The 25574-nt window shown below is 39.7% G+C and overlaps 1 protein-coding gene across 1 annotated transcript in view; it reads left to right on the top strand.

The window, feature by feature from the left end:
- Positions 1-25574, top strand: part of POU6F2 (POU class 6 homeobox 2) — a 316318-nt gene that overhangs the window by 217562 nt on the left and 73182 nt on the right. The window contains exon 5 of the mRNA XM_009641557.2: positions 1890-2221. Within this exon, the coding sequence (XP_009639852.2) occupies positions 1890-2221 (332 nt within the window). The remainder of the gene's footprint in view (positions 1-1889; positions 2222-25574) is intronic.

The following is a 25574-nucleotide window of genomic DNA, read 5'->3' as shown; positions in this document are numbered from 1 at the left end:
CTACAGATAAAATTAGTGAATGGTATTACTTGCCATGGGGGGGTGCTTCATGCTGTGTTTAATATTTGTCTATGGAGTTGCTTTCTTGTCTACATACCTTCTGCATTCTTTGTTCTCATATGCCTTAGATTGTATTTCCACTTACTACTCTCCTAGATTAGGTACAAGTTCTGATCATGGAATTTATGGGAGTGTACCCTTACTTCTCCAGGCTGATTTCTTTTGCATGAAATACCATGCGTGTTTTTAACCTGATGGTCATTCTGGTTTATGTTGAAACACAAAACTTCCATCAGAAGATTTCCTGATGGAAATATATGGATGTAACCAGTCCTCCTTCTCTGCATTATTCAGGTTCTTTGTTGAAGTCACATACACACGACTATAATTCTTGTAAAGGCATATATGTAGTTTGATTCCCACCTCTGGTGACAGAAAAATTAGAGCATCTATGAACATAGGAATGGATGACCAACAGTGCTTCCTACCAAGCCTTTTACTTTCCTTCATACAGCCTTTTCTGGCTTACCCATTCTGCCTCATCTTTCTCCTTTTTCTTTTCTTTTTTCTTTTGCTTATTCCGGTTTATGGCTCATTGATTTCATAAGTCGTACCAAGACCTCAGGTTCATCCCCACGGCATAGATATCTGGAAAGCTGAAATAAGGATGTCAAGATGAAAAGAAAGTGGAGATGACTTGGCTTTATCTGCCAATCCACAAATAACGTGGTGAAAAGAGTTTCTGGCCATGAAATCTGAATATCATTTTAGAAATAACAAATTTGATTCAAACTCAGTTTACTTTGGCTTCTGCTGATGGAAATTATAATACAGAATGGTGTTAGCAAAGCAGTACAGAGTGTAAAGTAGTGCAATGATCTTGTAAGCTGTTCCTCTTGAGGTCTCATAGCCATCTAATGCAAATGTTGATTAGAGTGGGTAGGGCCAGAGACCCAGGTGACTTATTCAGGGCAAAAGCCCAGAAAGCATTAGGCTCCTGTGCTTTTCTGGCTGCTGCTTAATGCTGTTCTTCTTTAGTGACATCCTTATGGCACACTTGCCTTCCTGAACTTAATGAATGCCCTAGTCAATTTGAAAGTGTCTCTGGGAGTTTGCTCCTCTGTGCCAGCTGGTTGATGTGAGCCACCAGTTTCTAAACCTCACGTGTGGAGCACATGCTAGCAAAACACAACAGACTTTTACTACCAGGAATAAGTGAGCAGTGCAAGTGTACAGAATCCCTACCTTATTTCGCAAGAGGAACTTTACAGCTTTTAGATGTGAATGATAAGAAGCAGTTCTAATTTCAGACACACGGACATGTTATTGGGTATTTTCGCTACATATGCATTGCTCAAGAAATTTCACAGCTGAATGTTTTATTTCCTGACACCTGCTGTATAAAGACGTGACAAAGCTCTTTTCGGAGCACCCTTTAATTTACAGCTATGGTTTTCTCCTCCTCTGTATAACAGCACCAGTTCATGTTATGAGTTCTTGCTATGCTATGTACAGTGACATCCTGTTGGCCTCTTTTCTAGGCAGGCAAAATTCCCACTGGCTTCACTGCTGAGCTTGTGGGAGCAAGACTGCTGGTCAGCTCTGAGGCCCATCCTGTGGGCAGAGCCGTAGCCCTTCCGAAGGTTTGCTTTCATTGCTTCTGGTAAAGTCCGACTCTTACCACAGAACTGCACTGGCAGAACCACAGGCTATTATTGATGGGAACATGTTCATTAATTTCCTGCCACAACCTGAAGTCTGAGGCCAGCTGACCTCAGTGGGCAGTGTGCCCCACAATGTAACAGAACCAGAATTTAATCCAGAATATCTTTAACACAGTAGGTATTACTGAAACCTGAATAACTCCTTTCCCTCTCTTCAATTCACAGCTACCTCATCCCTGAACTCCCAGCTTCAACAGCTTCAGCATCTTCAGCAGCTCCAGCATCAACAGCAGCAGCAGCAGCAAGGTCAGCATCAGCAACAGCAGCAGCAAAGCCAACAGCAGCAGCAAGGTCAGCAGACACAGACTCCACAGCCACCCCAGCAGACCCAGCAGCCACAGCCACAGCCGTCAGCGCCACAGCAGCAGAACCAAACACAGTCCCAGAGCCAGAGCCAACCACCTCCAGCCCCACAGTCCTCCAGCTCCCCTCAGAAACCCAGCCAGTCACCAGGACATGGCCTTCCATCTCCTCTTACTTCACCAAATCCACTGCAGGTAGGACACTAAGTACAAATCTCTAATGGTCTAACAACAGAAAATGCATACTGTCCCACTGCAAGGGGAAATCAAGTGAAGGTTACACTTTCTGACCATACAGGCTAAGAAATGCCACCTCATATTAGTTAATCCTTACAGGTATTCAGCTTAGAACACCTAAAAGGCCTGATAAGCCAGGAAAGCGTAACTAATGATGGTCCTAGTCTGCTCCTTTCTGAAGAGTAAAAATCTTTTGCTCTGAAAGTCCATATCATAAAACCCATAGAAAACTATCTATTTTTTTTCCACGGATTCAGCATGTGACCTTCGCAAATGGCATTTGCCCAGCAGTCACCCTTTATGGTAACTTATTAGGACAGCAGAGTTAGCTGTTTATTAGCAGATGATCTTGACTGTCCTTAAAAGAAATAGAGCTTCTGCTGGTGGATGCATGCAAGGGATGGATGTGTTATCCTTCCTCTTGAAATCACAGTCGTAACATTTGTCCTGCTGAGAATCAAGTACTTCTCCTAAGGGTCTCAGTATAGACTCCAAAGCTAAGAATGCCAGTTAATGTCTTTCCTAGATGCTCACTCTGATGACACAGATGTTTTTTAATAGACCAACAGCTATAGCACCCACACTGATGATGGATTCTGGCTGTCTTGGAATTCCTGGGCAGAAACAGGAGAGCCCTTCTTGATCTAGTGGTCCTAATTTCTTATACTTGAGTGTTCTCACACTACATGTGTCATGCTGTATTCACATCCTGCAAGAGCAGCTTTGACTGTACCCACAAGTGTGATTCTGAATAAACGCCAGGGTAGTCTGTGAAGTGAGTAGATTCTCTTTCACTGAGCAGTGGAACAGCACTTAGAAACCAGCAAAGTCTCGATTCACTTTATTCTCTAAATTTTGAGACACTGCTTTAAAGGTTTTATCCACACTGATGGATTCGGCTCCATTTCCTGCAGAAATTAAACTGCATTAGCTTAATAATTAAAAAATCGTTTTTCAAACAATTAAGGGAATTGGTTTACAAGAAGCTATGTTTGCCATGTGGGCAGTTAAACCTGCATTAATCTGAGCTTCAACTAAATTGCATCAAATCTGATTTTTTAATGGTTTAGATAATAGACTTAAAAGTCTGCAAGAGATGTGTCCTTAGTTCCTGAGCTTTTTCTTATAGTACAGCATAATGTTTCTAGAGCTTCTTCTGTGTATTGTCTTAAGGGCTGCTTAGGCACCACTTAATGCCCAGTCTATTATGCTAGTGAGTGCTCTGGGACTCTTTAGTATGCAGATTATTGACATACAGAGACAGGAATATTTCCAGAGGAGCTTCTGTTACCTTTTATTGGCTTGTTGCTGCTGTAATGTATGCACACTAACTCTATATGCTATATGTTCCTAAAACTGCCTGTTAAATATTTTGCTTCAAAAGGCATTTGGTTTTCCAAACAAAGCAAATGCACACATAAATTAGTGTTGGGATAGGGATGAATTGGGTTTATCTCAGTGAATGTACCTCAAGAGGGTTGTACTAACTCTGAAACTGAAGTCTTAGCTCTCATATAACCTCTGGTCCCAATCTAAATCTCAGCTGAATCTGAGTACTTCCAGTCTCATCAGTGACCTACAGGTACAGGCTGGTAGAAGCATTTTCTACAGTTAGATCTCCAGGGTCACATCTCACTTGGAGAAGCACAATAAGTTAGTAAAACCAATAATTCCTTGCATGGGAGGTGCCAATGTTAATGTTTTCATGGAGGTATCTTGGCGCATTACTCTCTTTAGTATGCTTATCCTCACAACTACGCTCCTGAGGGCAGTCTGGATGTGACAAACTTAACAGAAGTGGAAGGAGGGAACCAAGTACTCCAAGGCAGTTTTAGTTCAAATGCTATCCTCTAAACCTTTTAGGAACTGGAATTAGAGTTAATGAAAGACACCAGCATGAGAGGTCTGGCATTCCACTGGGCTGAGCTCATCCAGTACCACTAAGCTAGCTGCATGACTGGGACACTTTCAGAACAACAGTCAAGGCATTAGAAGCCGTTAGTTGTCAGCTTTGGCTCAGCATTAAAGAGTTACTAATAAATTGGGGGATAAATATTTTTAATGTTCTTTGCTCTCTGATCCTCGGCGTTTAAATAGCCATGAAAACCCAAAGTTTGTTCGTAGACAGAAATGTGCCCTGTGCTGACATCCGGAAGAGAAGCCAGAATTAAGCATAGTACTTCAGGCCTCACCTTAGCAATGTGTGTAGGGCCATTAGTTTGGCCTTCGAGTAATTTCTACAGCATTTCTACAGCAAGTGTAATACTTCTCAAGCTTCCCTAAGAAATACCTAAGAACTTGAAACGTGCTCTGTCATACTGCTGAGAATGGTGAGACTCTTTAACATGCAAAGAAGTAACACTCAGAAATATTTACAGAGGAACTGCTGTTGCACTTTATATATGGTTGAACGGTGTGTTCGGGTACTTTTCTAAAGCAGAGCAGTGGTAAGGTCTCCTTCATGAGATTTGTCTTCCCATCCTAAATCATATAGAATCATAGAATCATAGAATGTTTTGGAATGGGTTGGAAGGGACCCCTAGAGGTCATCCAGTCCAACCCCCCTGCAGGAGCAGGGACACCGCTAACTAGATCAGGTTGCTCAGAGCCCCGTCCAACCTGGCCTTGAATGTTTCCAGGGATGGGGCCTCCACTACCTCTCTGGGCAACCTGTTCCAGTGTTTCACCACCCTCATTGCAAAGAATTTCTTCCTTATATCTAGTCTAAACCTACTCTGGTTTAGTTTAAAACCATTACCCCTTGTCTTGTCACTGCTGGCCCTACTAAAAAGATTTTCCCCATCTTTCCTATAGGCTCCCTTTAAGTACTGCAAGGCCGCAATCAGGTCTCCCCGCAGCCTTCTCTTCTCCAGGCTGAACAAGCCCACCTCTCAAATCCTGTGGACAAAAGCTGTTTTACCCCCGTACGTCTAGCTTAAGGACTGGATCTGAAATTGTTATCTTCTGCACCAACATAAAAAAAAAAAAAAGGAGGGAGCACATGTTTGGCAGCATTTTATATATCCAGTTCATAATAGCTGCTTAGAATGTGGATTTTTTTAATGTCTAATGCTTTAACTTAAAAATCGACCTAGAACAAAATTCAGAGATATTATGGCCTCTAAGGTAATGTTCTTTATGAACTAGAATGAAATGGGTTTTGTTTGAAGAATATTAAGGGAATAAAGATCAACTAAGTTAAAGTTTGACAGCTTAAATTTCATTTCTGAATTCTTGATTTTTTCATGTGGGCTTTATCCTCTTACATTATTCAGGATCTGTCTGAAAGATATTAGTTTAGAACAATGCAACCTCAAAAAATTGTCATGGAAAGTCAGTAATTCAGGAGGATGATTGTGTTTGTTTCAAAAAACTCTGAAGGATAACAGCAATTACATCTCAAAATGTACAGATGCTGTCATGTCCTTCAGAAGGCAAATTAAATGAAAGTGACTTGCTTAGGTATACCTGGGTGAGGTACTTTTGCTAGCTGATCAGAAATTAATAATACCGGTGCAGCGTACACCAGCTAAAAGTCTCAGAGTGATTCTTGTCAGATTGTTCTGTAATACTCCGCTCTAATTTTACCACTATTCTTTACTCAGTTCAGTGGGCTGGGATGTAGTTACAAACCTATTATTTTTAGGAAGTCTTTTAATGATTGTGTAGAAAGATGAAAAACCTCACTTTAGGTTGCAGGGCCTGGATTCTGTGCTGACATTAGTGGTGATGCTCCAGATTTACAGTGGTAAAATCAAGGCACTGCAGAACCAGGATCATTGCTGATTTGCAAAAGACAACAAACCAGAGGAGAATTCTCCAAAGCAGAGCTGAATTTCAGGAGATAGTGGGTTAGGTGGAAAATGGAAGACTTTTATCCTTTCATTTTAAGGTGGTAAAATTCCTCATTAGATAGTCGTAGTCTGACTTTTACTTTCATTGTGCCAATTGATTGAGACAAAGGAATCCAGAGGTGAAAGACAGCCTAGCTCATGTTGTGAACTGGGGACTTCAAAACCCTTACTTCTGGGAAAACACACTTCTCCAAATATGCTTCTCCTGTGAATGTTTAGTGTTATTACATGGCAAGCTATACGGGTTCTTGAATGGTCAGCATGTTGTAACTTCAAAGCATAGTTAACACCTCTTACGGAGTTTCCATTCAATTAAATTTCTGGAGCCATAAGATCTTGATTATATGCTGGATAAAATCAGATGAGCCAAGTACTAAGTAGCCAATTATTCTGCTTGACTACCAGGATAAGGTGCTTTGTATCAGCCATATATATTTAACTGGCTCCAAATGGGGGTGAGCTTCTGGTGCTGATGCTCACTGTATGTTTTAGCAGTATGGATATGATGAACGTACCCACAGCCAGATAAACAAAAGGAGAGCTGCACTATAGGAATAGAAGAATTCCCAATGATTTCTACTGCTCTGTTCGTGTGTGAATAGGAACAGACAAACAGGAAATCCCCCAGGGATTGCCCCACTGTAAAATTATTCTGACCGTTTTCAGAACTCTTTCCTAAAGCACCTTTTTGTCATAGAAGCCTACCTACAATAACTGGAGCTGATGGAAGATGATGAGTGAGAAAAAAAATAATAATAAAAGGAGGGAAGAAGGGAAGTGAGGAGATGACAACAGCAGAAAAATCTTCCAAGTAATAGCAAACTCTAGGATAGCAAAACCAGAACCTCCTTCAGATTAAATTTTCATACTAATCTTAAATAATGTATTTGGAACTTCAACACTTTTATAACAAAGGAGAAAAGAAAAGCAGAAAGGCTGAAACACTCAGCTGTAAATGAGGGAGAATGTGTACACAGATGCCTGAGGCTCCAACAGTCACAAAAATTTTTTTTCCCTGCCCCCCACCCCCACCCCCCCCCATCTTATGCACTGGTTAGCTTCTCATTAAGGAAATACCTACTTTAAAGAAATCTCAGTTCTTACTGACACTTTGATAATCTACATATATTTAAGATACAGAAGAAACAACCAAGTCTGTCAGCTTGAGGAAGGCAGCTGGGATAATTTTGCAGGGACATAGTCATGGGCCATCTTTATGTCTGTGTTCACATCCAAGACCTGCTGTATTTTTCTCATGCTTATTGAATCCTGAGATCAAGAAAACTTGATCAAGATTATGGCACCAGTAATCCTACTGAGGGGTTGGTTTTTGTTGTTTTGCTAAAATTATCTAGCCTTCTTCCTACATATGATACTGCACAATGTATGACTGTCTGAATCTGTTCCCAAGTTACTTGGTAACTAGTTTCACAAAGAAATATTTTATAAATAGTAAGCAAATGCAGTGCTTTGAACCCATTTTCCAAAATTTCCTTATTTTTGGTATCAATAGGGAATCATATACTGCACATGACAAGGCAACAGGTTATATAGACATGTACAGCAGCCATTTATTCAGGAAGGTTCATGCCCATCACCTGCTTAGCATGAGCCTGTTGAAGTGCTGATCTTGGGTGGATTTCCAGGAGGTATTGGCAAGACCAAGGTCTCAGCTCTAAACTAATAGCACAGAAACTCCCATGCAGTCAGCTAATTTGAGTTGAGCTTGGTGAACTGTTGAGAATATTTTGCATATATCATCCCCTGATCATTTCAAACAGGTCCGGAAAGATTTAAACATCTGTTCTACTGACAGTTTTGGACTTCTGAGTATTCCTACAGTATTTTAATGAGTTTTGTGGGTTGATAAAGATGATTTTATGAGTGGAAGAAGCAAGTACTTTTGTAAAAATTTCCACTGGCTAGAAAGTTATGGTCATATTGAGGTACCACACACACACACACACCTATTACCCATTGCAAATGCTGTTGTGATTCAGGTCTCCTCCTTTTGTTTTTATGCTCTTCCTTTTGCCACTGCAGTAGTTCTGTGAACCACACAGATATTACTGCTCACAAACTTGAACCTTGCTCGAGAAATTGTTGGCTTTGAGTTTCAGTGCATCCAGGGCCTCCTTTCTTCTTGTCTCACCTCTTCTGGGCACTTCCATGATCCTCTTCATCCTTTCTGGGTATTCCACCAGCTAGTCCACTCTGATATGGCAACATGGCAGTTTGTCCTAGATGGACATTTGGGTGTCTCTGCACTGCACTGTGCCATGTTCCCTGGCCCTGGTGCACAGGGCAGAGACATGCAAGCTGCTTTCCTGGCACAGCTCGCTTGTCTGAGGGCTGCTACCCTTCATGTCTACCTGGAGCTGCATGGGCACCATTTCCACAATAAGGCTAGTTTCAGTCATGCGTAAGACTGCATCCATCCAGGACTGAGCAGGGTTTCAGATCTTCTCCTCAGCTGACTTCCTTCTCCCAGAAGCTCATTGCTTTTTTGGGTCTTTGAGGCATTGGGAACTTCACACTGTAAAGCTGTTGCATACTGCATTTAAACAGAGCAAAGAGATATTTAAGGGTTCTCAAAGAGACTTCATAAGCAAGTCTCTTCATTCCCTGAGGAAACCTCTCAGTTGGAGCACTGACTGCCTGGTCCATCCAAATATACTCTGCAGGTGTTGCTATTTTCAGAAGCACAAGGAGTACTGGTGTCTGACTCACATTTAAAGCAAAGGAAATTAATCTTCGAGCAAAACAACTGGCATTATTAGCACCCAAGGGGCAGAAGCTGAGGCTAATATAGGAAACCATTTGCTAGAGAATTCTCTGAAGGAGAGGAAAGTCGAGCTGTTTGCCCAGCAAGCTCTGGCTTCTGAAATGGGAGCATTTAATAAACTCCCTAAAGCAACTGAAGTATTTAATAAATGGGAAAATAAATAAGTATCCTCCCAAGACAAATTTGGGAAAGGATTCATATCCCATAAGGTCTTCTATTTCCAAAGCCTCTGTAGGCAGAGAGAAGGACACTTAGGGATCTTAGGGACAGACAGAATTGACACAGCCCCTCAGATACTCTTTTAAATCCAGCAGGTTTGTTTTGCTAGCATTCATTTATCTTTTCATTCATATTTCCAAACATTTTCAGGGAAGTAGAGGTATCCCAAAGCATTAATTTATTTTCCCCTATTTTTCATACCCTTCACCTCTTTATAATAAAGAAAAAAAAAAAGAAAAAATGCAAGTCAGCACAGGTTTCTAGTTCTGTGAGAATAAATTTTTTTCTACCTGGAAGCAAGTGGACCAAGTGAACACAGAGAACCTAGTGGCCTTGTTGAGTCTGACTGAGGAGCAATATTCTGGAAGTGGTATAGCCCTGATGTTATATCATTCAAGGATCCTAGTGCAAAAAAGCATCTAAAAGAGGTTGCTCAGCTTCTAGGTACTGCCTCAAAAAAAAAAAAAAAAAAGAGTTCAGACTGTGGTACTGGGTTTTAAAGTTTAAAATGAAGTCTTTCTTGGCAGTATTACTGAGATCAGTCAAAGTGACCACTTGTGGATTCTTTTGGTGGTTTTAGCAGATGCAGTTTAGGGCAGGTGTTTAAAAAAAATAGTAATACTTTCTCTTTTTTATTGGTAGCCAGAATGTTTTGGGAGAGTGACTAAGCACAGGCCTGGAGATTATGAAATTTGCTTAAGTGTTAATGAGTTGATTGCTGAGTTACAGCCTGCCGTCTTTACTGGAAATTGATTGACTGGTGCTGCAGGTCTTCACACTTGACGCTCGGATTTGACTCGAAAATTCTGCCAAGTCTTTTACTCTGAAATTTATCTTAATTAGATCTGAAAGACCTGCCACAGCAGAATAGTCACACCGATTAAAATGAAAAACAGGAGAAATTACTGATCAAATTAATCATAATGTCGGGTTACAGCTGTAGGTCTGATGTAATTTGCCACTCCAGTGAGTTACATCGGCCCAGGCAGAGGAAAGAGAGCTGGTTTTACGCTGATCCATAACACCAGGCAGCTTCGGGCAGCCCATCAGGACGTTTATTCCATTCATTCTCTTGGCTTATTCTGACCTTAGTGCTGCAACTAGAAACAAATTAGGCAAAAGAAAAAAATATCCTTTTATCCTAGGGGTCGCACTGGAAACATGAGCTTTCCAAATCCTTTATGTTTGATTTTTCTACTTTCTCCACCAACCTTCTACTTCCATTTGAAGTAACCAACGATTAATTATGTGGAACTTGGAAAATTAAAAGGTCAGAGGTTACCACCTCAGGCACAAGTCAGAAAGCGTGTATTTCTGAGAGCTCTTGGTGGGTATGGATATAAGGAAATTAGGATCATTTAGGCAAATGTATAGCAGCACATGAGAAGGCACATTTGAGCAGGTAGGAAATCAACAATCAGACTTGATAATCTTATAGATGTGAAGATCCTAAAATTTATTTTTAAATTATGTACTTGTAATAGACTACATTCTACTATAACCTGTTTTTAAAGAAAAAATATACAATTCAGTGGTTGAATCCATGTTAGGAGGAGATGGGTTGTGGATTTTAAGGGGCTTCACCAAAAAATTTTCATCTGGAAGAGGTGTCTTCTGCAAGTTTCCTAGCATTTGTTCCACCAGCAAGGTTTGAAAGATTTTTAGGACCACCTGTCTTGTAGCACCACTGTATTTTTTGCTGCTGATCCAGGACAAAGTCAAGAAATGAAGTTACTTGCCAGCAGTTGGAAAGGAAATGAAGTAAAGGAAAGAGAACAAGAAACTAGATGAGCACTGTGAGTCTCAGAAAAAAAAAATTGTCTTACCTTTGAAATAGTCCCTCTTATTTATACTGTAGTAACTTAAACTGATCAGGAATTTTCTAATGGATTTTTCTTTTCCAACAATGATGTAGTTCCACAAATTTGGTTTCTCCCCTGCCCAAAACTTCATTTTAATTTTCTATTTTAGGCCTGGGAAATGGAAAGAACTGAGAGTAGCTTTTGTTTAAAATCAGTTTAAAAGTTGAATATAAGCAATTTATTACACTGAATTGCCTAAGAAATAGTGATTTAACAAAAGAAACTGAAAACATTTTAATTTGTGGCAATGATTTGAAATCTGCTGAAATACTTCACCATTTTCAAATGCAAGTTTTTTTTGCTGAAACATTTCAATATTCCATCTTTTGTCTGCATTTGAATCAGAAATTACATCTCAAATCAGGACAATTTCCTGCACAGAAGGAATTTGACTTATTTCTGAAAGCTTAGACATGATCAAATATCCTGTGAGGATTCCAGTTGGAGAACCAAGCTAGGTTATGTTTGTGAAAGAGATTGGAAGGCAAAGCTGAGTTTCCAGAAGAGAAAAACTGATGTATGAAAAGAGCATCTCATATATTGCTAGGATTATCCTTTTACTAAAGGAATGATGGTGGTGCATTTTGGTTCTTAAAGGAGCTGAGATTCTTTAAAGCAGCAATCACTGCTGTAATATCTTTGTATACCTGTTAAGAAATATTTAACGTGTTTGTAAAAAGCATCAGGGAAGCAGTCAGACCTGGGAGGATCCTAGGCACTTAGCAAAAATACATATGCTGTAAAGAAAAGACTAAAATATTGGACCAGTCACAGTACAGAGCAATAGTCTGTAGTAGTGATGGCCAATAAATTGGTATCAAAAGATTCTGAGTGAATGAGATAACAAGTGATATAAAAACTGTTAATTCCTAATGCTGTCATGATTTTCACCACAGTAACCTTATAATTCCATTTTCAACCTGCTGGATAGCCAAACCCAGCTGGAGTGCTCTCTGTTCTTGCTCTCCTCCCAGTTTGGGCAGCGCTATCCTTGTGGACTGGTGGCTCCACCTAGAACAGGTCAGGAGGCGGTAGAGGTCTGATCTCCTCTTGACCTTTCCCCAGGGTGTGGAGGACACCTTGCAGAGTGCCAAGCAGAGCTGCAATGTGGGTGCTCCATGGGCTATGGGATGGGGGGTGAGGGGGGGGCAGGTGATGAGGACTAGGGCTATACTGCGATCAAGGTCCAGGATTCATCTAAGGTGCAGCTTCTGTCAGTGTAGAATTCCTCAGGGACAGAGCCTGATTTTAGGGAGGAAAAGGAAAATGTTGGGAGGAGGAGAGAGGAGAAAAAATGTCTTTGTTATTCACGGTGCCTTTATTCCTGCCGACCTTTTCCACTGGGAGAGAGACACAAAAAAACCCAGAAGGATTGGCATTGTGAAAAGCTGAAATTGTATCACTGATCACCACTCTGGAATAAGATACTGTGTGCATTTCCATCCTACCTCTGTCTGCAACTTTTCACTTTATAACAAAACCTAACACTATCCTAGGGAAGTTGGCAGGAGGTTTCTCATAGCTCTCAAATGAGACAGGAGCAAGCTCAATATGCTATTAGGAAGGTTTCCCCCCTCTTCTCCCTTCTCAACTTTATAGAATTACAGCTTCCTATTTTTTTTAACTGTCTTCTGACTATGAAACATGTTCTCCATGCAATCAAAATGTGTCTGACAGAATTTTCAGTTCATGTAAAACAAACATAAAAATAAACAAAACTTGAGAAAACCAAGCCATTCTAAAAATCCTTGATGTTTTCCCCACAGACATTCAAAGAGTATGTCTAGGGGGAAATCACTGGTACTTCAAATGTACCAGAAGGTATAGAGATAACATATGTCAGTCCTGTAGACCCAAACTTGGCAGTCCATGGTCTCATGAGTGAAAACTGCAGGGAAAGGAGGGGAGGGAGTTCTTCTACTGCCACATACAATCTGCATATTTAGCTCTAATCTCATTATCAAGTTACGCCTTTGCTTACTGAATTCACTTTTGAAAAATAATTTGCATGAGGAAGCAAAGTGCTCTAGTAAATGGGTTGCTGGAGTCAGGAGCACCAGACTGCAGTCCCAGCTCTGTCACTGTCTGGCATGTCACTTCGTCTTTCTGTTCTTTTGTTGATTCTCCCACCATTGTTTGATCTCTTTAGACTTTAAACTTCTACAGGTTTTTGGTATAATGCAATGAGGCCTTGATCTTGCATTGGGCTTCTAGGTACTGCTGTAACATTAATACTATGAAAGCAAGGAATATTCAAAAGAGGAATCGCATAGCCCCAGTCACTCACTCTCTGAATTCAGAGTAGTATTGCTGTTGACTTCAGAGGACACAGAATCGGTATCCATTTTGTTTTCAAGTATATTGAATATTTTGAAGTTTCTGTCAGCTGCTCAGTGTGCTGTCAAATGCACTAATGAAAGGTTTTCCTAAAGTTAATTTTCCTACTCGTAATACAATAACCAAATTTGCTTTAACACTTGAAAAAATCCATCCATACTAAAGAGAATCAGTTGCTTAATCCTAAAATTAAAGGTTATTGCATGCAAGAGAAAATAATTACATGCTCAAAGTATGGAAAAAAGAAAACTTTTTTAATATGTAGGTATTTGTATAATTAAAGACTAATCAAGCATGAAGGCTGCTGACTAAACCAGAAAATGAGATTGTTGGCAAGCAATATTGTAATGTAAATGCCATTTTTGTTTAAGTACTAAAGAGCTGGAGGAATGATATCCTGAACAGATTAAAAGCAAACAGCATTGATAATAAATATTTATCAGATTTCAAATGCAACACACAGAGATTTTTATATTTTACATGCAAAATATATTGGCATTGAAATATTCAGTCACTTTTCAAAGGTTTGTTCACATCTTCACTTTAAAATGTTGAAAAGCAAGCACTCACTAGTAAAGGAAACAGCTTTAGAACTCAGTCTTAACCTGTAGCGACGTCAGTGATCTTTAAGCAATGGAAAACAGCTGAGACTTGCTAACATACGTAACTACAAATGTTTAAGATCAACTCCTGGGGCTGGAGGGTCAGAATTTGCATGGTCTTTATGCATGTTATGTTTTCTTTTCTTTTTTACAAAATGTTCACATTAATTTATCAAAAAAAGAGAGAACCTTCTCAAACTTAAATCCGTGCCATGAAACTAATGCATAGTAAAGTATTTATGAAGGGCTTATGTATATACAGAAATTATCCCAGTGTAACCACCATTTTGGTGTAGAGGACTGATTTAGTTAAAGGCTTGTATCTTCTTGGGGCAGTGCTTTTAAATTGGTGTAAAGGTATTATGCTGGTTAAATATACTCATAATATACCTTTGTGTTTGTGTTATTGTAGCCTAAATCTTCCTCAGATGGCTACATCATGAGTTGAGAATGAGGAAATGCTAGAAATGAAGTACCAAATGTGTTTCCATTCCTATCCATTTTCTTTTAATCACATTGTTCCCAGAGTTGGCACTATTCAGCATGCTGAGATCCAGCAGAAACCATCTCTTAATCAAGCCTGGTCATGCAATGGTTGAAGCTAATTTAAGTCATCCTTTGACATCTGTGAAAAGAGGCTTAACCCCAATGGATATGATAGTAAGGCAATGAAGACCTTGCTTTAGTATGTGCGCTGTGGGCCATTGCATCCTTTGTGTTGATGTGTACTTCCTGTTGTTTCCTCATACATTTACTTTTCAGAATAATTTTCATCTCACTTGATTACGACTGAGAGATACAATAGCATGTCACTTACAGAGTTATCGGGGGAAAGTGACAATGGGGATTTTTGAATGTAAGGCTGCCTACAACGTTATCAAATTTTTCCTAGCCTAGTGCAATTATATTCTATTAGCCTTTGGACAAAGGGAGTGTAGACAAGTTAAAATTAAATAATACTGTGCAAAAGTCTAATGCTAGTCTCTTGAATAAGCATTGATCTAATTTTCAAAAGGGTTGAGTCACTCCCATTGATGTGAACTGTAGAAATTATTATTTAGCCCTCAAAGGAGCAAAACCACAGATTTCAACCCATGGATTTCTTAGAAAAATCTTGCTCATGTCTATAGGTTATATCACAGGAAACTGGCAATTTGCAAATATCAAAATTGTGAGACCAAGCCAGCCAGGTACGTACAGTATCCTGTGTTTATCTGAGTTACTGAGCTCTTAAATGTACACCTTCATGGATAGGCATATTAATATATCCTCATTAAGAAACTTCAGAATAAGTAGATTATAAGTCCTCTAAGCAATTCATATTTACACTAGTCTAATGATATTAAGGATCACCTTGGTAAAAACACACTAAGGAAAATAGTAGGAAAAGTACAAAGCCTTGTGTGTAGACCACCAATTGGTGGTCCAGCACGAAGCAAAGTAGAAGAGGCAGTAAACCCCATTTAGATCAAAGCTATGCAACCGATGGTCTGTGAGCCAGGTCTGACCCATAGGAACTTTCTATCCAGACCCCGAGTGAGCAAATAAAAGAAAAATAAAAGGCTTTTGAAGGCAACTGCACATGTGCTTTGCCCTGGTATGTGCTGTTGCTTGTGAGTCCCCAGAGCAGACCAATTAGCTAAGAGAGGTGGGCAGGTGAGAAGTCTGCCTTTTGATACTTGTTTGTTTGTTTGTTTGCTTGTTTTTCACACATACTTGAGTGAAGCATAATAATAAGTTTGAGGTTGCCTGTTAGCAAAACACCCTCATTCTTTTAATCTACAGAGATGGCTGTGCCTCACAAAGATTACTGATCCTGTCAAGCAGGTGATAATTCTCTTTTTCTTTTTTTTTTCCCTAACCGTGGCGTCTATAAAGTGTAAATTACAAGAAGGGTTTACCTATTATTTCTAGAAGGGAGATTACCACAGTTTACCAAGTAAAACATGGCAACATGTAAATTATTTAAAGGCTGAAACAGACACTTTCACAAGTCATTAAACTACCCTATGTCTTGGAACACAAAGAGGATATCCCTGGGATATTTATCTGAGGGGTCTGCAGGTCAAAAGGGGAATGGAGTCAGCAGAAAAAGAAGCAGTCATATACAGAAAGAGCAATTATTCACAAAATAAAAATGAGGATAGCGGTTAGAAGTGTCAGCATATACATCTCAGATGCCTTTGGTGGGGCCATTACTTACGAAAAAAGTCATTACTGCCATTTTGCACTAGATACAGTGTACCTATTTCATGGTAACCATGGCTTGCATAGCATTCATTTATATGGAAAACCTACAAAGAAACCTCAAACCACCTAGCTGAAATGTAGAAAGGTCTCCCAGATCTCTGGCTTTATATTCTTCAACAAGCATCAACTTAAACAAGACCTTAAAATGGTCAACGTTTCTATACATCATCTCCATTTACCTTCGTGAATCAATAAGGACATGCAAGCCTCATTGTCAGTGTATAGTTTTGAAAGTCTTAATCTGATTCTCTAGCTTAACAATATCCTTTACTCCAAATCATAAAAAGTAAGATCACAGTCCTGGTTATAGCCTCACTTGGAAGTTTGAAGACCAGCCAGATGCTGGTCTGTTTTCCAGGACTGTCCAGAAAAGTTGCTTTGTTGTCAGATAAGACTTGCCCCTTGTCTGAGCAACAGATATCGAAATTTGCAGATTTTTCTCTGGACATGCTGTATTTGGTTTTGTAATTTCTTCAAAGGAGAAAGTCTTACTGCTAGGATTAGGCAAAAATCAGACCCAACGATATCCCACGATCTCAACAAATATTTGACTCCAAACCAGAAAAATAAAACAGAAAAACCAGGGTAGCTGACAAAGTTTCACATAGATGAAGTAAACCTGTGAAGTCTGATTTCATCCTTTTAACCTTACCATATGCACATGCACCCCTATGCCATTTGAGAAACTGGATTCAAAAGGAAGAGCCAAAACCTGGGAAATTTCAGCACGACCAGAACTCTTTCTTTGTGAGCTTATGGAGGGAGAGACTTCCTAAATGCAGTTGAAATGCCCATCACTTTTCAAAAAGTTTCAATTCCAATGGAAATAATAATAGTGTAATAAATTTTTCCATCAAAAATTTTAAAACCTATTTGCAAAAAAATGATTGTAACAAAATATCTTAAGTTAATCATTAGCCTGGGAATCACCATGGGCTTCAGAAATACTACCTTCTGCTTAGAAAAGCTGAATCTGACATTTTCCAGTAAACTGGAAAGCTGCACACTATTGAATATAATCTTAACATAAGGGTGCTGGTTTTAAATTTCCCAGGGGGTGATTCAGTGCATCAAGGCAACAGGGGTAATGATCTGAGGAGGAGACTCCTCATGAAGTAGAAAGAAAAGATCGGTACACTTCCCACTTCTGACAGCTGACAGACCAGCGTTTGCTCTATGAAATAAAGTCAACCATGCCAGTGAAATGGTCCAGCTCTGAGCAAAGGAGCTTTACCTCAAGAACCGAGGTTTGTAATCATCAGGGCCAGAACACCTTCATTTCCTACAACTTGTTCCTTTGCAAAATGCCGAGCAACCTTCTTTTAAACAGTTGGACAACTCACGACTTCTGTTTTACTGTTTTTTATTGAAAACTATAGAATCACTGAAAAGAAAGTGAAATAATCTTGTGAAATGGTATCTTAGCCTTAGGTTCAAGCCTTTCATTACACCTGGTTCAGATGTGAGCTTGAACCTGGGTCTCCACATGCTGATGAATGCCCTGATTTGGCAGGATAGTGGAAGCTTGAGGGCTTTTACTTTTCCATCTTGGAATATAAATAGTTGACTGCTCATCAGGCCAGAAAGAGAATTTATCCTACTACTTGTCTCAGTGCATGTGGTAACTTTTATAAAGGCAACAGTTCTAAATAACTGTGGAGAAAAGTCATAAGCTTGTAACTCACTATGTATAAGTATGTATGTCTTCTCTGTTCAAAAATTGTCTGCTGGAAATTTTAATGAACAATTTCTGTAAGCAGTAGACAAGCCCACAAGGAGCTCTATAAATATTCCACATGTAAGCTAAGACTGGTTTGGCTTTGTTCTTTCTGGGGAGAAGAGAGGCTGATTGTATAGGTTACATGATATTCTATCGGTTGTTTGGATGGGAGAGCTGCCACTTTAGCATAGCATGAGCACTGCTTTTCCTGGGAGGGCTGGCTGGTGTTTGGATTGTGTCTGGTTGATTTTCATTTTGCAATCATGCAAAATGAAAGGATGTTTCCTAAGCTACTTTAAGGGGAAAATTTTTAAAAGATGATTGATGCAGAAAGATGAGTATAAGAAACATAGGGAGCATTTGTATGATGAATTTTGATCTGATTTTTTAAAAAAAAATAATTGGCATCTTCTGAGGGTAAAGAATAATCTTTAATGTAGATATTAAGTGACTTCCTATTACTCAACGCTAATTGTAATATAAGGAAGTGTTGAAATGCTTCTAGAAAGTACAGTCAAAATAAATCCCTAAGTATCTAAATGCTAGATCCAATAGGATGGAGAGTTTATGAGCAAAATTTTACTTTTAATGATACTAGGTCAATACAGATTTAAAAAAAAAGTGGTATTACAGGTTCTGAAAATAAAGTTTTAGCCTTAGTGCTTTGATAAAGATCCGTGACCTCTGGCCCTTTAAATATTGAACTTAGACTGTAAAAATATCAGTTCTTATTGATCACATGGTTATTAAAGTCAGTCAAATGCTCAATTTATATGTCAAACACTTGTAATATTTCCTGTAAATATTAGAACAAAGGAAGAGGGTGATAATATCATTGTCTTCAGTTGTGTTAGATTTATTCAGCTTTTCATCACTGAGAAATAATAAAAGTGTCACCAAGAAATGCATTAAATATGCCAAGCATTTATCAAGACTATATTAATTTACAGCTGCATCATATATGTGGTGTATGTGTGCATTAGTTCATGTATACAAAGGCAAGAACATACCCATCCATGTAACTGAGAGCGGTAGGATAGGTATGTATATGTACCATGTGTCCTCATTCTCTCAGTACACCTTTCCACTCCCTTCCACATACTTGCAACCCTGGAAAAGTATGGCTTATTTGTTGAATCTCAAGGAGAATGAGGAAACTTAATAAGTCAACAGATATTAATTAAATGTTAAAGGCAGGTTTTAAAGTACCTTCAATATATATTGCTCCTAATGACATTCAAGTGCGCTTACAAGGGAGGTCAGGGGGGAGATCTTTAGATCCCTCAGGCTCCCCCAAGATGCCTTTCCATAACCAAATGCTTTCATATGAGTAATCGAAAGAAACCTTTAGTCAACCACTGGGGAGTCTTTACAGCCTGGCTTCGATTGGAGTCTGAGTGCAGGCCTGTGAGCAGGAGGTGTTTGTAAGCATTTCTAATGGCATTTTGATGTACATGTACAAAATTGATGTCGGAAGGATCATTGTAAAGTCCCAAACAGTGGAATATTGAGGACATTTTCAGGTGGCAGTCAGATTCTGGCTGGGTGAGCCCAGTATATTTTCTCATGTCACAGTTGATTAGGTTCACAGGGAAGTGGAAAGAGTAAAAAATTCTCTTATTACTGCAGCAATGCCATATCAGCCTCTTTTCCCTTTGAATGCAACATTAGTTTTTGTCCAGAACTCTAACTGCTTTCTACAGTTTGGGGAATTGTAAAGCAGAAACAATTTTCCCAGCTAGGCTGACCTTCACAGTAATGAGAAATGACTGGAATTTCTCTCTATTTCTCTAACATGTGGGGAGGGGGGATAGGAGGAATGTGTTTGTTTTACCTGATATTATGTTGTGGGCGTCTATTTGGCACTTTGAGCCTAATTTTTTTCCATTCAGGAGATTACATGGACTGCTGCACCATCTGACCCAGTAGCCAGCCCTCAAGTGTATAGAGAAGCGACAGTAATGCACTTTAAACCTTCTGTTATCACAGCAGTGATGGCATTTTATTTCAGCCATTAAATGATTTTTTTTTTCATGGGATGGCTATTTTCATTTACTCTTCAGTACTTGTTCAGGTGATGAGCAATGATCTTGAGAAAATTTAAGATTCATTACAGGCCAGGCAGATGGGGGAGCCTCAAGATGGACAGACATCTGCCAAGTGTTCCTTGTGAGGCTGGTGCTGTAGTACTACAATGCTGATCATCTCTTGGGGACAGGATAAGAAAATTCTGCGTTTGTGTGCAAAACCAGTAAGTGCTATATCCAAAGAGTCTTTAACGGCAGCACATCTGGCTAGAAATACAAGCCGTTTCCTTGTTCTTTCCAGGTGTTTCAGAATAAACCTTTTTCCCTGTGGAATCTGAGGCCTCTAGCAACACGTGGTGGTCCAGGCTAGGTCTGCCCTGCCAATACAGAAATAGCATTGCAGAGCTGTTTAACATACCCAAGCTAGGATTCATGAAGCAAGATTCAGTGCCAGGAAGAATGAAGGCACAGGGCATGAAATGCACTGAGCCACCCAAGCAAACATGCAGCATCCCAGGCGCACTTACACAGCCCACACTGAAGTCCATACTGCTGCACCTTCGTTGTGGCATTGGCATGAACTAGATGGACTTGGGTAGGACTCCACCTGCTTCTGACTACAGTGTAGACCTATCTGCCACTTAGCATCTGTGCTAGTGAAATACCCAGAGGTTCCTGGAAATGGGCACAGGTCAAAACATTTCAAATAGAAGACAAATTGGATCAAATCTCTGGCTGCAAATCAGTCAAATATTGAGTGGTAGTTTCAGGGAATTCATAAGTTTCAAGTGCTTTCCTTTAATTTTTGCTTTGTTATAGCTGGGACAGGCTATGGTAATGTCAAAATATCGGGGGGGTGGGGGGCAGTTTTTCACCTCTTTTCACCATGGAGGAATAAAAGGTCTCATGGTATTTGCAGGAGAAGAAGGTTGCGTAATAGCCCATAAACTTTCAACAGCTTTATTGTACTCCTCCACTTTCACTGTATCTGAAAGACCTGAAGTGGTGAATATATTCCATTAAGTTGTAGTTACATCTTCCTAGTTAATATTTCCGTATTATAGCCATGATGTTAGGACATTGCTTTAATTCCATGTTAATAGCCTGCAGTATGGGGAGCAAGTCAAGGAATATTAAATTCCATGATCATGTGTAACCCCTAGAGTGCAATACCTCATTAACTGCAATTAGTGGGCCTACCAGAGCCTTCACTTGAATTTTTTAAGCCTCCAACATTAGGGGTGTGCTATAATACTGATAGGTGACTTTTTCTTATCTGCTCTTTAACTCAAAAACATCTGTATGTCTGTGGCTTATCAATTATGAACAAGGTCAATGGGGGAGGGGAATGCTTGAAATTACAGGGAACATTTCCTTTTTATTGTTATAGAGCATTACAGGAGGCTTAATTTAGATACCATTTTTCTAATTTTATATTAAACTATTTGGTACTTGCCTTTCTCTTCTGGTCTTTTAAGGGAGACGTTTGTTGAAGCCCTCCAACAGCCTATTTCTTAGTCAGTCAGCTTTATCTCTGTATTCCATTTACTCCATACATGATTAACATGAGTAAGAAAGATTGGATTTATGCGGCCACTCAACTGAACAGAAATAAACTTAAGAAAAAGCTGGGTGGATCAAGACAGATCTGCTCGCTCTTTTTTTCTAGGAAAGGACAACATAGAGGAGGAAGGAGCAAAGAACAGTGAAGGCTGCCCTCACATTTGGATCTAATCTTTTTCAGGAAACCCTTATTCTCAGTCTTCATACAGGACTGGCCAAATCCTATTATAACTAGGAAAGTTATAATCTGGGAGAATGAGGTTAGATAGTGTTGTGATTGAGAAAAACAGCGATCTCAAACACTGCTTGATAAAATAAAGCTCAGATAATGCCTTTGCCTAAATTAGTTACAGAAAATAGGTTGATAATCTGAAACACTTCTTTCTTTTTATTATAATTAGCAATGCCCTGCTATGTTCACTATTTGCAGTGTCCTGATATTTGATTCATACTTCCATCTATACCTAACTTTTATGAAGACTTCATAAAAAGACAGCACATATAATTCAAAGGTGTTCGATACTGATCAATATTCATTGCAAAGCAATTGCAAACACGTGGTCTTCTTTTTTCTATTGACAGCATTAGTCAGATTTTTTTGTCTAGTCCTGAATCAAACCCTGAGTCTAATACTGACTTCATGCCGGTGTAAATCAAGGCCAACTGTGCGGAAGGTCAAGTGCGATACATCAGTACGAAAGCAGGGTAAGCGAGATTGATCTTAGTGGCTGTGAATTTTGGGAAGTTTGTCTTCATGGTGCAACTAAAACTTTATGACTGTGACTTGTCTTCATCCTTGAGTTTCTCTTAAAAGCTCTGCACATGAGAAACATCCGTAGAGCTCTCAGCAGAGCACCACGTTCAGAGCCTCACCTGCCTGGTGGCATTAAGAAGTCGTTCACGCAGTAAGGCAGGATCTGATCCTGGAAACACAAAAGCATTACCCTGTTTCCAGGCCTGGTAAATCAGCGTCTGGTACTGGCAGCCCTTAGTGAGAGAGGCACTCCCTCAAGCATTTCTTATTTCACTAGAGTGGAAAAGTGTACACTGTATTAAATTTGGCATGCAGACAAGATATACTCCAACTTTAAAAATAACAGCAATGTCTCCACATCAAGTGCTTTGGGACTTGGATTATACACTGGGCAGCTTTGTGTTTGTTTTTCTCTCCTAGGCAGCAGTGACAAATCACTGGGTTAAGACCATACCCAAGTAGGAATGAAAGGTGTTCTACCTCCTGATCTCTCTCCCTGGTGTGCTCTGTATTATGAAGGAACATCGTTACTTCTGCACTTTACAGGGTAAATGTGTGAAAACTGATCAGCTAGTCTCAAAGCAGTGGGCTAAGATTTAATTATGCTTGTTAAGAAAGGGGCAAAAGTGCCTAAGATGTGTGGAGAAGTTGCCCACAGCTGCTAGGCTACGTTAAGTATCGATGTCACCATCAACTTGGGGCCATCTTCTTCAAATTGAGAAAAGCTCATGGGTGGGCTGCTGTAATGAGGAGGAACATGAGCTGTGTGTATGTAGGGTCCCAAACACATGAATGGCACAAATGGGCTCTGGCTGTCCTGGCTGCCATTGGCAAGTGGCAGAAGCTGAGTCTCACCCTGCCAACAAACTGAGGATGAGGAGTAATCGTGTCCTGCATCCCATCAGGCCCCATAGGTTGAGTCCTCACTCCCTGCGGCTGTTAGGAATTCACTCAAATTCCTAAAACTTTCATAAGCTGCAGGAGCAGCCAAGGAAAATAAGAACAGCATCTAAATATAGGAGAAATAAAAGCAGTATATAAATACTGGAAATGGTGTTACTTCCTGGCTCTGGCCTGCAGGAAGCGGCTGAGTGATGCTGAAAACTGTGGAGAGCCAGGACTCACTGCTCTCTGCTCTACATCTCTACAGGGAACCTCAGCATAACCTTTAGTGTGTGATCTCCTAAATGCAAATGATGTTCACAGCAATTATTTTAAGGTTTTTCTCTCCCTCCTACTGCCAGCCAGAATTAATGGCACGGCAGCAGAACAAGCAAGCACTGCACAGAAGCATCCAAGAATGTGTGCCGTAAACGTACAGTGCCAGTTTGCACCTCACCCTGCCCCATTTCACAAGCAGAGTGCCCTTGTGGATCTAAACCTCATCTTTTTGTTAAGAGGGTCTGCTTGTCAGCCCTCCACCCCAACACATCCCCTCCATACTCTCATACTGGCCCTTGCTGCCATACCAGTAATTCTCCTTGGTTTTTTTTTCACTAAATTCCTTCCACAGAGCCTAGCAGTTGCAGCCATCAGGCCTGGGCAGCAACAGGGTAGTCCTTCCAGAAAACAGCAGGCTACCAGTCAGCTGAAATGGAGGATTATAGGATTCTTAGGTTGGGAGGAAAAGAGTAATGTGTAAAGCATGGGGTAGCATTACCTGCCTCTGTTCATCAACAGCCAGGTTCACTCTCAGTCCCACACTCTTGTTGCAGCATTTGGGGATTTCTGAAGCTCTAATGATGCTGTTAGCACTTCCTCCGCTTCTTGCTGGCTAGGAGGCATTATCATTTGCTGGCTTTTCCATTCTGTCATTAAAGTAGCATTTTTAATATACAGGTAGTTCCTTTTCACCAATCTAGACAACACTGAAAGCAAAAATACATTAAATAAATCTATTTAGCATGAATTATTGCCCCAACTCTGCTCATACGAGTATGCTTTAAAGTATTACTGATAAAGCAACTAAGGAAAAGACAGCTTTGAAAACAATCTTTTTTCAAAGATGTTGCCTTATCCAGACTTTTCTTATGCCTTAGTCAGTCTGTATTTTAGCACAGTAATTTTGCTTACACTGTGCCTTACTGGAGTGTCAGAACCAAATCACAGTGATCAGCAGTCTTACTGGCTGTTCCCTCTTGCTGTCTTGGAGCAGTTCACAGCTCCATCTGCTCCTGCAAAATAAAGAAGATATTGATAAAGAAGATGCAATGTAGGAGTGGATCTAGCAGAACAGGCTACAACCACGGGCCACTGGGCTGGATGAGGTGCGAGCACATAGTCTGTAACATTTCCTGCTTCCAAAGATATTCCTGTCTTAGCAGACAAGCGAGACAAAGGAATTACAATTTTCTCCACTTTACAGATGGAGAAGTGAGTTAGTAAGAGATTAACTAGCTTGTCCAAGGTCACTCAGGGAGCCTGACAGGCACAGGACTAGGACCTAGTTTTCTGAGTTCCTAAGGAAGGATCAATCTCTAAGAAATAGTGTCCTAAGCTATGTTTCTTAATAAAAGAATCTCGTATTAAAACGTTACAAAAGTAAAAATGCAATTTCTTTACCTTTCAGTTTGATTAATGGATTCTTCACAACGCAACAATAAAGCAAGTTCCTTTTATAATATAGAGTATTTGAATCATTTTTTTTCAGAAAGTAATGATGGGGAAAAAAACTTTTCTTTGATTAATTCCAGGTAGATTTTGTTTTCTCTTTTTTTTGGACAATAACTTCTAGATATCAAATAGATGTATTTTAAAGTGCTAGGATTTGGCACGATGGTGAGCCAACTAGCAAGAGCCCACCCTTTATAGATAATATAATAGTAGAACAAATTGAGTTTCCAGACCTTAATCCTCTAAGAAAAGCTGAAACCAGAGGGGAAAACTTCCACAGTGTTACTCAGTTGTTTCACCCTATTTGATTACTGGTCAGTACGTGAACCCTGTTTTAGAAGTGATGTGATTTCTATCTAAAATAAGCTGTTTACAATGTTCTATGGACTATTACTGTTTGAATGCTAGTTTCTAAAGTTCTTGAAAGAAGCCTACATTAAAACAACATTTGGAAGATTGTAGGATTATTTTGTATTCTCTCTGAAATGGAATGTGATTTCATCTGCATCGGGCTGATTTATATGGAGTAATTTTGTTGTTTTGCTTTTGAGCATTTTATGAACTCCCAGAGAGATTATTGACCCCTGCTTAAAAAGTTTGTGATGAGAAGATATACCAATAGTAGTCCTATTGTTAGTAATAATGACCATAATGGGCATAAATTCAGCTGTTCTTTTTAGGAGATGAAATATTTTCTTTACTCTTTTATAGGCCTAAGTAGAGCT

This window comes from Egretta garzetta, unplaced genomic scaffold (assembly GCF_000687185.1).
Source record: "Egretta garzetta isolate BGI_Z169 unplaced genomic scaffold, ASM68718v1 scaffold127, whole genome shotgun sequence".
NCBI classification, from domain to species: Eukaryota; Metazoa; Chordata; class Aves; order Pelecaniformes; family Ardeidae; genus Egretta; species Egretta garzetta.
Note: the sequence above shows the minus strand (reverse complement) of the source record. Positions and strands in the feature narration are given on the sequence as shown.